The sequence below is a fragment of the Macaca thibetana genome, chromosome 3 (assembly GCF_024542745.1).
Source record: "Macaca thibetana thibetana isolate TM-01 chromosome 3, ASM2454274v1, whole genome shotgun sequence".
NCBI classification, from domain to species: domain Eukaryota; kingdom Metazoa; phylum Chordata; class Mammalia; order Primates; family Cercopithecidae; genus Macaca; species Macaca thibetana.
The window spans coordinates 51835930-51849098 of record NC_065580.1 but is presented as its reverse complement, the minus strand read 5'-3'; the positions used below and the strand labels follow the sequence as shown (position 1 = coordinate 51849098).

The 13169-nt window shown below is 37.4% G+C and overlaps 1 protein-coding gene across 1 annotated transcript in view; it reads right to left on the bottom strand.

Moving 5' to 3' along the window:
* COG5 (component of oligomeric golgi complex 5) overlaps positions 1-13169 on the bottom strand; it is a 368980-nt gene that overhangs the window by 85303 nt on the left and 270508 nt on the right. Inside the window, exon 12 of the mRNA XM_050785204.1 lies at positions 8263-8467. Coding sequence (XP_050641161.1) covers positions 8263-8467 — 205 coding nt within the window. The remainder of the gene's footprint in view (positions 1-8262; positions 8468-13169) is intronic.

Sequence of the window (13169 nt, the reverse complement as noted above, 5' to 3'; positions counted from 1 at the left end):
CCTTTTGTTAAAGTTATTCCTAAATATTTTATCTTTGTGGTGTTGTTATACATATTACATCCATTAATGTTAATAAACCCAACAATGAATTGCTATAATTATTACTTTACTATCTGTCACCATTTCCTAGCAAATTTCAGCTTTGTTCCTACCTACCTCCTGTGTGAGGTTATTTGCAAATGTATTAGGCACATATTACATTTCTAAATGTTATAGTCTCAACAATGCTTTTATGAAAGGAAAATTAAATCTTGGGACCCCAAACTTGCTATGCCAAAGATAAAAGTTAAGCTTGGAAATTGAATTATGCAAAAAAACTTCCTTTCCTTTGTTCCCAAACAGCTGTACGATGGAAGGCCACATCTCTCTCCAGGTGGCCTCCTTCACCCTGATCCTGTAAATTAACAGCTTATCTTCACATATAGGGACAATGACAATATTAGAGATAATTCTACTGCCCACTATGAGACAAATGCAGATTTGCTGAACATGAGACAAATGCATAACTGACCCTGTACCCTCTCCTTTCACATGTAACATGTGGATTCAGTGAGTGCTAATCAAAGCCTCATAAGAACGTGACCACTTATCTCACTACCTACCCTCCCCACTTTTTTCTTTTCCCCTTCTCTTCCTGCCCACTCTTTCCCCTTTAAATCTTGAAGTCCTCAAAACCCTCTTTGGAAAAAATCTAGGTCACAGATCCTTCAGTGATTAGAGTCTCCTTTTCCCAGGCACATCCTCAACCTGTGCAAAATAAACCTCTAAATTAATAGAGACCTGTCTCAGACACTTTTTGTTTTACACATTCTATACATATTATTTCATATAATTGCTTTTTAGGTCAGTTAAGAGAAGAAAATGTGTGTTTATATTTTCTTTTATAATTTCATAGTTACCTTTACTCTGTGGGGATTCAAATTATCTGGGGTCACTTGCTTCAACCTGAAGAACTTTCTTTAGTATTTCTTGTAAGCTGGAATGCTAGCAACACATTCTCTTTTTTAAATCAAGGAAAGTATTTTGCCTTCATTTTTGAAAGGACAGCTTTACTGGACACGGGATTCTTGGCTCATTTTTTTTCCTTTGAGCAATCTGAGCCCGCTACCTTTTGGCATCCTTTGTTTCTGCTGAGAAGTCAGCTGTTAATGTTATTGGGACTCCCTTATAAGTGAAGTGTAGTTGTATTTGGGAAGGGGGTGTGGGGAGTGGGTAAAGACAGGGTCTCACTATGTTGCCCAGGCTAGTCTTGAACTCCTGGCCTCAAGTGATCCTCCTGCCTTGGCCTCCTAAAGCGCTATGATTACAGGCATGAACCACTGCACCCAGCTGATGAACAGTTTTTCCCTTGCTGCCTTCAGGGTTTTGTCCTTGACTTCTGACATTTTTACTATGATGTATCTGTTTGTGGATCTTTTTGCATTAATATTACTTGAGCTTCCTGGATGGATAGGCTATTGTATTTCAATTAATTGGGAAGGTTTCATTCATTATTTCTTCAAGTTTTTTTTCTCCATTACCTCTCTCCTCTCCTTGTGGTATTCCTATAACATAGACGTTGGTATTCTTAATGGTATTCCACATTTCCTTGAGGCTCTGTTTATTTTCTTCATTCTTTTCTCTCTGTGTTTTGACCTGTGTAATCTCTATCAACCTAGCTTCAAGTTGCTGAATTCTTATTTCTGCCAGTTCAAAGCTATTCACAGAAGTAAAGGAAGGCGTGAGTCACCACAACCAGCCAAAACTGGGCATTTTAGATACACTGTTGTAACCCTGGGTACTGGTCCCCCCAGCTCTAGGGCTTGTTATTGTTGTTTGCTTTTTATCTGTTTAGTTATTGGCTGGAATATTTTAATGAAGTCTCTCTCTCCCCCCCCAGTCTTAAATCTCTGATGTTCCTCAGCTAGACACAGCTTTGGGTATGCTAACAGTCACCTTGAGATGGCAGTACTAACGGCAGGATTATCTTTGTCATTTTTTTCTGACCACACCTAAACTCCACTAACTGACTGCTCTACATTTGCAACAATGCCTTGAGGCATAAACTCCTCTACAAACCCATCTACAAAGGAGCTAACCGTAGCTCCTTTGATAGAACAGTTTCTGAGGTCATGTTTGATATTTGTTCTGATTCCAGGAGGGGTCCTCCCAGCTGTTTTACTCTCCAGATCTCTCCTCAGAGCTAGTTTACCTTCAGCTATCTTCACTAGATCTACAAGTCTCCTCCCATTGCCTTTCACCACACTTCCAGGGTTTTTTTGAGAATACCCTTAGGTTTAAACTTCTCTAGGCTCTGTTGCAAATGAAGTCATTTACTTTGGGAAGAGATTAGGGGCTGTTTTTCTCTTTCTTTCTTCCTTTCTTTTCCTTTCCTTTTTCCTTTCCTCCTCTCCTCTCCTTTCTTTGCTTTTCTTTTTCTATTTCTTTCTTTTAGAAAGGGTGTTGCTCTCTCACCTAAACTGGAGTATAGTGGTATGATCACCACTCACTGCTGCCTTGACTTCCCAGGCCCAAGTGATCATCCCACCTCAGCCTCCCAAGTAGCTGGGACTACAGGTGTAGACTACCAAGCCCAGCTAACTTTTTAATTTTTTGTGGACGGAGTCTGTTTTGCCCAGGCTGGTCTCAAATTCCTGGGCTCAAGCCATCTGCCTACCTTGGTCTCCCAAAGTGCTGGGCGACCACCACGCCTGACCCAGGACCTGTCTTATTGCCTGCCTCTACCCAAGTAAAAATTTTTATGCCAGGGCTCTGGACCTGAGGGTGGAGGAAATGGCAAGCTTCTATCTGACTGACACCTTGTAGAAGGTCAGGTCTCACCAATGTAGGCCTCCATAACAACTTTTTGCACTGACTGAATGGTTAAGTTAAATATTCAAAGCTGAGAGAGTCAGTGTCTTTATACAAAGGCTGGGATATAACAAAAGTCCCCCAAGAGTTTTGCTTACATCTTTCCTGGGCCTTAAAGCATGACAAGATAACGAAGGATTTCTTAACAGGACCCATTAAGGATTAAAATAGTTTTATTGGGGATCTGAAGAAACTCTCCAGGCCTCCACAAACAAGTTTATAGGTGGTCTAAAGAACTCCCCAAACCTCCATGATTTCGTAGGAGACAAGATAAGAGTAATCACCCCAGCACCTGGGACCCATTTAGATTAAGTAATTTACTGAGGCTCCAGAGGAAGGTCTTCAAGACTCAGAACTTATAGATTAAAAGAAGTTAATCATTTATGTCTTTAGATGAATGCACTTACATGTAGACATATAGCTTAGAAGGTATATAAGCTCTGGAAAACTTTGTAATTTTGAGTTGGTGTGGCGATATTTTCCGGGCCTTATCGCTGCAACTGGTTATAGAAATAAAAAACTCTCCTCCTCTCCAGCTAATCTGCATCTTGTTATTGGGCAGCAAGAAATAGCAGTCCAACCCTCAGTTTGGTCTGGGAATAACCTCATTCTAGGAAGTGAGCACTTGGTGGCAGGCAACTGCACGAGGTCCTTTCAGTTTATATTTCCTGGCAAAGAATCACTATTTCAAAAGCCCAGGCAAAGGTAATTAGGGCCCCAGTACTTTGAGTCTGCCATGCTCAAGGACCCATTCATTACGTGGGAATTGGGCACAATATGGCAGCTCCCTACTCCTGACCTCACTTACCTGAAAGTCAGCCTCAGCAACTTTCTGCTGAGGGCATTATGAATAATGTTGAGGCCCTGCTCTTCCCAGGAAGAGAGCCTTCCAGCTTGGAGCTAGAAGAGAGGGAGCCCTATGTTCTTGGCTACTGCAATCTAGAGAATAATCTCCATTTCCCTAAGCTGAGGTGGGTAAGACAGGCACAATCTTGGCTCAAATACCATAGGCTCCAGTTTTTCTGACCAAATTTTCATAGACTTTCGTGAATAGATGCTGCTTCCTCTTGCTGTTTGCTCTTAGGACCATTTCCAGACTCCAACTTAAATGAACTCATTCTTTGGGGCTCCACACTGCTTTAAGTTGTCCTCCTATCTCACCATTTTTTCTGTCTTTGTCTCCTTTGTAAGCTGCCACTCCACTGACTAATCTATACATGCTGGTACCTTTCTTGGACCAAGGCTCTCTCTTCTCTCTCTGTATATATCTTCCCTATGTAATCTCTTCCAATTCCATGATTTTAAAAAATGTACATGATGATAGCAGGGTGAGGTGTCTCAGGCCTGTAATCCCACACTTTGGGAGTCTGAGGTGGATGGATCATCTGAGGTCAGGAGTTCAAGACTAGCCTGGCCAAAATGGCGAAACTCTGTCTCTACTAAAAATACAAAAATTAGGCGGGCATGGTGGTATGCGCCCTTAATCCCAGCTGCTCAGGAGGCTGAGGCAGGATAACTACTTGAACCCAGGAGGCAGAGGTTCCAGCCTGGGTGACAGAGCAAAATAAAAAAAAAAAAGAGAAAGAAAGAAAAGTGCATGATGATGACTTCCAAGTATGTATTTCTAGCCCTGACTCATATTTAATTACCTTTTCAACAACTCTATTTGCATTTTCAATTCACTAGTTTCAAAAGAATTAAATACAATGTATTAAATACAATGCTTTGAAAAAATTCTTCCTATCTTAACCACTCAGTCTTCCACCAACTAGTTGTATCCTTGATTCCCCTGTCCTCTCAAATCAATGGCTTGCCCTCTATATATCCTGCTTCAAAAATACATCTTGAATCAATCTGACCAAATTGCCACCTTATCTGCTCATCCTAGTTCAAGTTATTATCATCTCTTATCTGGATAAACAAAATAGCTTCCATCTTCCACTTCCCTAACTCTGTGCTGGCCCCCCTTAGTTGTCTACATAGCAGTCAGAGTGCTAATTTTAACATGTTTATCAGTTCACATCATTCCTCTAAATCAATGGTTTCTCACTTTATTAGGATAAACTCCAAGCCCTTTACCATTGCCTATAAAGCTCTACATGATCTCACATTTCCTTTCCTCTCTGATCCAATCTTAAACACTTCCCTTTTTTGTTCACTATGTTCCAGCTGCACTGGCTTCTTTCTGTTCTTCTGTTCTTCAAACCTCCTCATCTTAATTTTCTTTTCTTTTTTTTGAAACGGAGTCTTGCTCTGTCGTCCAGGCTAGAGCGCAGTGGCGCGATTTCGACTCACTGCAACCTCCACCTCCTGGGTTCATGCAGTTCTCCTGCCTCAGCTTTCTGAGTAGTTGGGATTATAGGCATGTGCCACCATGCTCGGCTAATTTGTGTGTGTGTGTGTGTGTGTGTGTATGTATATATGTATATGTGTGTGTGTATATATATTTTTTGTAGAGACAGGATTTCACCATGTTGGCCAGGCTAGTCTTGAACTCCTCAGCCTCCCAAAGTGCTTAGATTATAGGCGTGAGCCACCGCGCCCAGCCTTAATTTTCCTAAGGCCTCTAAATTTGTTCTTCTGACCGCAAAAACCTTACTCTAAATTTCCCCTGGTTGATTCTTTCACACTATTTAGATCTAAGGTCAAATGTTACCGCCTCATAGAAGCTTTCTCTGACATCCTATATAGTAAGCAACTCTATAGCATTATTTTATTTTCTTCACAGCAATTATCACTACTGAAAATTTGACACGAGTAATGAATCATGAAAAATGATACCCTGGCTATTCATGTTTTGATTCTGTGCTGATTCCTCTAGGGCCTGGTTCCATTTGTTCTCTTTTCTTTCTTACATCTCCCATCTCTTTTTCTCTCCACTGGCAACTTCCATCTATGAAAACTCAACTCTTCCTTGTTTGTGTCCTTGAACCCTCATGATTTTTTGACATCTTGGAATATGGCTCCTATATCTTGTTTTCCTCACCAATCACTTTACTGAATTCATCTCCAAAAAGTGACAATAATATCCTATTAGTGAAAACACAGTGGCTTTTTTCGCTCTAATTTGTTTTCCCTCCATTGAATTTACCGTTTTATTTTATTTTTTGAGTCTTGCATTGTCACCCAGGTTGGAGTGCAGTGGCACAATCTTGGCTCACTGCAACATCCGCCTCTCAGGTTCAAGCCATTCTCCTGCCTCAGCCTCCCAAGTAGCTGGGATTACAGGCGTGCACCATCACGCCTGGCTAATTTTTTGTATTTTTAGTAGAGGCAGTGTTTCACTATTTTGGCCAGACTGGTCTCCAACTCCTGACCTCAGGTGATCCGACTACGTTGGCCTTCCAAAGTGTCCTTCCTTGTGCCCTTCCTCCCTTCCTCCCTCCCTCTCTTCCTTCCTTCCTTCCCTTCTTCCTTCCTTCCTTTCTTTCTTCTTTCCTTCCTTCCTTCCCTCCCTCCCTCCTCTCTTTCCTTTTTTCTCTTTTCCTTTCTTTCACACAAGTAACATGTACTCCTTTTACATAAAAGCAGAAAATACAAAATTAGGATTCCACCTCCTGGAAATAAACTACTGTTACTGTTTGCTTTGTGTATTTCTAGACCTTTTTTAGTGCATGCACATAGGTTTAAAAATAAAACTAAGGCAGAAATAGAATGCTCTATTTGCTATTTTATATATACTTTTTAAAAAATGTGATATATAATTAAATCTTTGTAGGTCAACAGACATAGGTTCTGTTCTCTTTTGCCTTCTCTATTAGGCCTTACTGAATCTGCATATTATAAAAGAGTTATTGAGAAGATAATCTGGTCTCATTTTATGATTCTAACCTATAATGGCCATTTATTTTGCCAGTCAAAACTACTCCTTTTTTTTTTTTTTTTTTTTAAAGGGAGACAAGGTCTCACTATGTTGCCCAGGATGGCCTCTAACTCCTAGGCTCAAGAGATCCTCCCAGGTAGCTAGGATTACAAGCATGTGTCACACTGCCCAGCACTTGTCAGAACTTCTACATACTGTATTCTGCTAGTCAGAGCTTCTAACTATACGGGACACAAATTCAACTAGATTTAGGAATAAAATTAAAAGAGAAACAAACAACTGTTTAAACAGCACCCATGAGTCTACCCAACATTTTTCTTACATGGTAGGTGATAAGAAACTGCTACTGCTTTAGCCAGCGTTGACACAATAAATATGATTCTAGTGTTTAAAGAAAGGTGTGAAAGCCAATCACTTGATCTGATGCTCAAACTGAAAGTTTAAAATACTCTTTCAATTTTGGAGGAAAAGCTGGGCAGGCTAAACTTGCTGAGATTGTATATTGGTTTCCAATATGGCTCCTAAATATGGCTATACTACTATATTCATGGGTGACCTAAGAGATTTTCAGGGGTAATTTTGACTATACAGTTGGACCTCCGTTTCTGCAAATTCTATATCCAAGGATTAAACCAACCATGGATTGAAAACCTAGTTACGTCTACAATAGTTGTGGCTATAATGAAACATTTATTCACATTTTTTCTTATAATTCTCTAAGAAATATAGTGTAATAACTCTATGCATAGCATTTACATTGTATTAGGTATTATAGGTAACCTAGAGATGATGTGCACAGGTTACATGCAAATATTATGTCATTTGTACATAAGAAACTTGAACTTCCCAATGGGTCCTGGAACCAATCCCCTACAAATACCTAAGTGATAACTACCCTCTGCTGTTTTTTTTTTTTTTTTGAGACAGAGTCTCGTTCCATCACCCAGGCTGGAGTGCAGTGGCGTGATCTCGGCTCACTGCTGCCTCCGTCTCCCAGGTTCAAGGGATTTTCCTGCCTCAGCCTCCCGAATAGCTGGGATTACAGGCGAGCGCCACCATGCCTAGCTAATTTTTGTATTTTTAGTAGACACAGGGTTTTACCATGTTGATCAAGCTGGTCTCGAACTCCAGACCTAGTGATCCACTCCACTTTTTCTTAACACATTGAGAACCTATCCCAGCATAAGATTTATCTCCCCTGTCGTTTCTGAACACCCAAGTTCCTTTTATGACACATTTATGCAAGTGGTCCATCAATAAATGATACCGTCTGAGGTAATTATAGGTATATTATAACATCGATTAAAATACAGTGACCACAACATGATCATCTTCTAGCTTCTCATCATCCTACTTAGTGTTACACTTTAAAATTGACTCCGGCAGGAGCCAGAAGTGTTTAACCAAGGGTGAAAATTGACTTTTTCAGTTAAAAGTCTTGCAAAGTCTTTTAAGGTATACAAATACATTACAAATATTTAGAGACTTTGTGTATACTTAATTTATAATTTAAAATAAAAATAAAAGATAAAATTTAAAACAAATATAAAATTAAGATGCCAACTACAGGTCAAATTAAAGAAACATACTCATAATCTGGCATTTTTGGTATGAATATATCTTGTGCATCATCTTCCATGTGTTGTAGGTCAACATAGAGGTCTGTAGTTCCACTTGCATTAAAATTTCCTTGGATATTCTGACTGTATTGTTGAAGACGCTTCCATAAGTCGTTATAAAGACGTAATAATTTGGGGTATTCTCCTTCAAATGCCTGCTTCAAAAACATAGAAGCTGCCAAGCAAAACAAGAACATGAATTAGATAAATGAAAATAAAATGTGGTAAATAAATGTTTCTTCTGCATATGAAGATATTGTTCCAAATAACCCATACTATAAGGCAAACCAAAGATGTGTTCTAATGAGGTCTTTTATAGTAATGCTAATAATAATAATTTTCCACTTTGACTCACTGCACTTGATATGCAGGCCATATATTTTGAAACACAATCTATATAAAAATAGAAAAACCCACAATTGTAGTTGAAGATTTCAATTCCTTTTTCAAGAATCAAGAAAATAAGTACACAGAAAATCGGGACAGAAAACTCGACAGCGCTAAAACCTAATTGACTTAATTTACATTCATACAATACGTCATGCAAAACAGCAAATACACATTCTTTTCAAGTGCACATGGAGTATGTACCAAGATCAACAATATTTGGTTCCATTAAACAGGTCTCAATACATCGAAAAGGCTTCAAACCATACAAAGCTTGTTCTCTAACCAAAATAGTTTTAGATTAGAAATTAGTAACAAAAAGATACCTGAAAAGAATCCTCAAATATTTGAAACTACAAAATGCTTCTAAATAACCCATGGATCAAAAAAGAAATCAAAAGGGAAATTAGAAGTATTTTGAACTGAATGAAAATTATAACACAACACATCAAAATTTGTGGGATATCAACAAGGGACTACTTGGGGGAAATTTATGCAAATACTTACATTTGAAAAGAAGAAAAGTTTCAAATCAATTACCTAAACTTCCATTTTAAGAACATGGAAAAAGAAGGGCAAATAAAAACCAAAGTAAACAGAAGAAATAAAATAATAAAGCTCTGAACAGATATAATGAACCAGAAAATGAAAACAAGAAACACTGAAACTAAAAACTGGTTCTCTGAAAAGATAAGTAAAATTGACAAACTTCTAGCCAGATGGATTAGGAAAAAAGAGTAGAAACAAATAATCCATACTAAGAATAACAGAGGTGATCTCATTATATATTACAAAATATTCTGCAGATACTAAAAGGGTAATAAAGGAATTATGAACAACTTTATGTGAATAAATTTGAAAACTTTCATGAAACACACAAATTCCTTGAAAGATACAAACTAACAAAGCTCACTCTAGAAGCAATAGATAGACTGAATAACACTATACTTGTTGATTCTTTTAGTTAAAAATCTTTCCACAAAGAAAAACTTCAGGCTTAGATGACTTTAGTGGTGAATTTTATCAAGCAGTTTAAGAAACAAATAAAAGCAATTCTATACCAATTCCCAATTCATTCTGAGGCAAGCACTGCCCTGACATAAAAACCAGATATTAAAAGAAAAATAAAAACTACACAATATTCCTTATGAAGATAGATGCAAGAATTATAACCAAAATTTCATCAAATCTAGTCAAACAATATATAAAAAGAATAATACATCATGACCAAGGAGATCTATATCAGAAATTCATAGTTGGCATACATATACATAGATATATATACACACACACCTGGAATTACATATATATAATAACATCTATCTATCTATCTATCTATCTAATTATCTATCTATCTATCTATCTATCTATCTATCTATCTATCTATCTAAATAAATGGGGTCCCACTATATTGCCCAGGCTGTTCTTTAACTCCTAGGCTCAAACAGTCTTCCTGTCTTGGCCTCCCAAAGTGTTGGGATTACAGACATGACCCAACATACCTGGTCTGCTTAATGTTTTAAAATCAATCAATGTGATGATTCATCTTTTAACAAACTAAAAAGAAAAAGCGTATGCTCTTTTCAATAGATGAAGAAAAAGCATTTGAAAAAAAAATCTAACATTCACTCCTAATAAAACTCTCAGTCAACTAGGAACAGAAAGGAACACATCCTTAAACTAATAAAAGGCATCTATGAAAAACTACAGTTAATATAATACTTAAGAGAATAAGTAATACTTTTGCTCAGAAATCAGCAAGAAGACAACAATGTTAGCTTTCACCACTTCTAATCAACATATCCTAGAGGTTCTGGCCAGTGTACAGAGGCCTAAGTAAATAAGTAAATAAGACATTCAGATTGGAAAGGCACGCAGTCTTTTTAGACAGACAACATACAAGTATCTATATGGAAAATCTGACGGAATCTGTGAGAAAAGCTACTACAGTTAACATAATAACTGAATTTAGCAAAGTTGCAGGATATAAGATTAATGTGCAAAATTCAGTTGTATGTCTATATACTAGCAATGAACAATCAGAAGTTGAAATTTTAAAAGAATACAATTTGGAATAGCACAAAAAATATGAAATACTTAGATATATCTGACAAAAGGGGAAATAGGTGCACACTGAAAACTGCAAAAACAATGCTGAGATAAAGAAGACCTACATAAATGGAAAGCGATAACATTCATAGTTCAAAGATTCAATATTGTTAAATGTAAATTATTCCTAAATTAATCTATATATTAAATGCAATCTAATTTAAAATCAATGCAGGCTTTCTTTTAGTAGAAATTGAAAAAATGATCCAAAAATCATATGAAAATGCAAAGAACCCACAATAGTCATGGCAACTTTGAAAAACAACAACGTTGGAGTACTAATATGATCTGATTTCAAGACATACAAAACTATAATAATCAATACACTGGTACTGGGGTAAAGACAGACACATAGATTAATGGTGCAGAATAGAGAGTACAAAAATAGACCCACACATATCTGGGAGACTGAATTTTGACGAAGGTGCAGACACAATTTAGTGGACACAGGGTAGAGTTCACCAAATGATACTGTAACAACTGAAGAGCTATATGCAAAAAAATCCTCTTTAACCCACACCCTATACCTTATACAAAAATTAACTTAAAAAAGATTAAATCTTCTAAAAGAAAACATCTGAGGGAACTTTTCTGTCCTTGAGTTAGACATGATATGAAACCAAAAGTATGGTCCATAAAAGAAATTTGATAAACTGGACATCTAAATTAAAAGTGTCTGCTCTTCAAAAAAAATACTGCTAAGAAAATGAAAAGACACGCCCCAGAAAGGGAATATCAATTTCACATATATCTGATGAAGCACTTGTATCTGAAACACATAAAGAACTCTCAAGTCTCAATAAGAAAATAGCCTAACTTCAAAAATGAGAACTTTATCAAAGAAGGTATATGAATGGCAAATAAACACATGAAAAAAAATGCTCAACCTCTTTAGTCAATAGGGAAATGTAAATTAAAACCACAAGACACAACTATATAACTGTTCAAGTGACTAAAATTAAAAAGAGTGACCATATCATGGCCAAACACTGTGGCTTGTGCCTGTAATCCCAGCACTTTGGGAGGCTGCGGTGGATGGATCATCTGAGGTCGGGAATTTGAGACTAGCCTGGCCAGCATGGTGAGACTCCGTCTCCACTAAAAATACAAAAATTAGCCGGGTGTGGTGGTGCACACCTGTAATCCCAGCTATTCGGGAGGCTGAGGCACAAAAATCGCTTGAACCCAGGAGGCGGAGGTTGCAGTGAGCCGAGATTGTGCCACTGCACTCCAGCCTGGGCAACACAGTGAGACTCTGTTACAAAAAAAAAAAAAAAAAAAAAATGACCATATCAAATATTGGCAAGGATAAATGAACTAGAACTCTTATATAAATTATGGAGATTAAAAATTGCATACTCATTTTGCAAAAGAATTTAGCATTTCATTAAAATGTTAACTATATACCTAAATATTGTTACATCATTCTGCTTCTAGATATTTATCCAAAAAAAAAATAACAGTATATGTCTACATAAGGAACTGTACCTGAATATTCACAGTATCTTTATTTGTAGTAGCAAAAACTGGAAACAACTCAATGTCCATCAACAGGCCAATGCATAAGCAAACTAATATATCCATGCAATGGAATAATATGCAGCAACAAAAACAAATTACAATATAGTTGAATCTCAATAAAATCATGCTGTGTGAAAGAAGCCAAACAAATAAGAATATATAATATATGCTAAATCATTCAATTTGTACAAAATTCTGGGAGCTACAAACTACCATAGAGTAACAAAAAGCAGATCAGTGTTTGCCTGGGGATGCAGAAGGGAGATAGTGGAGAGAGTAATTACGAAGCTGTACAAGGAAACTTTTGGGAGTGATGAATATGCTCATTGATTGCTTGTGATGATTTCAGGGGTGTACTCATACGTGAAAACATATCAAATTGTATACTTTCAAGATGTGTTGTTTATTGTATGCCAGCTATACCTCAGTAAAGCTATTTAAGAGAAATTATCTCCGAGAAAACTTCTTTGGCCTCCCTCTTCCCTGATAAACCAGCAATCCCCCATGGGCCTCAAGTAACCCTGTAAGTTCTTTCAGGGCATGCCAATAATGTGAGGCCCTGGGTTTGCTCTTGTATTTGGCAAGAAATCTTGAGAGACACAGTAACATCATCCTGCAGACAGAGAGCCGACTTGTTTACTATTCACTACAAAAGTGGTAGTTTCTTCAAGCTCAAAGTTCCTTACCTTCCATGCAATCTCTCTGTACACGTACCATCTACACGGGCCCATGTCATATCTCCCTGTAATATTTGGAGGCATGTGAAACTAAAACACAATATGCTAATGCTCATAATTCTTGCTGTGTTGTAATAAAGTTCTTTTTCTCTAACGCAGGAGTCTCATGTCTTCGGACAATAT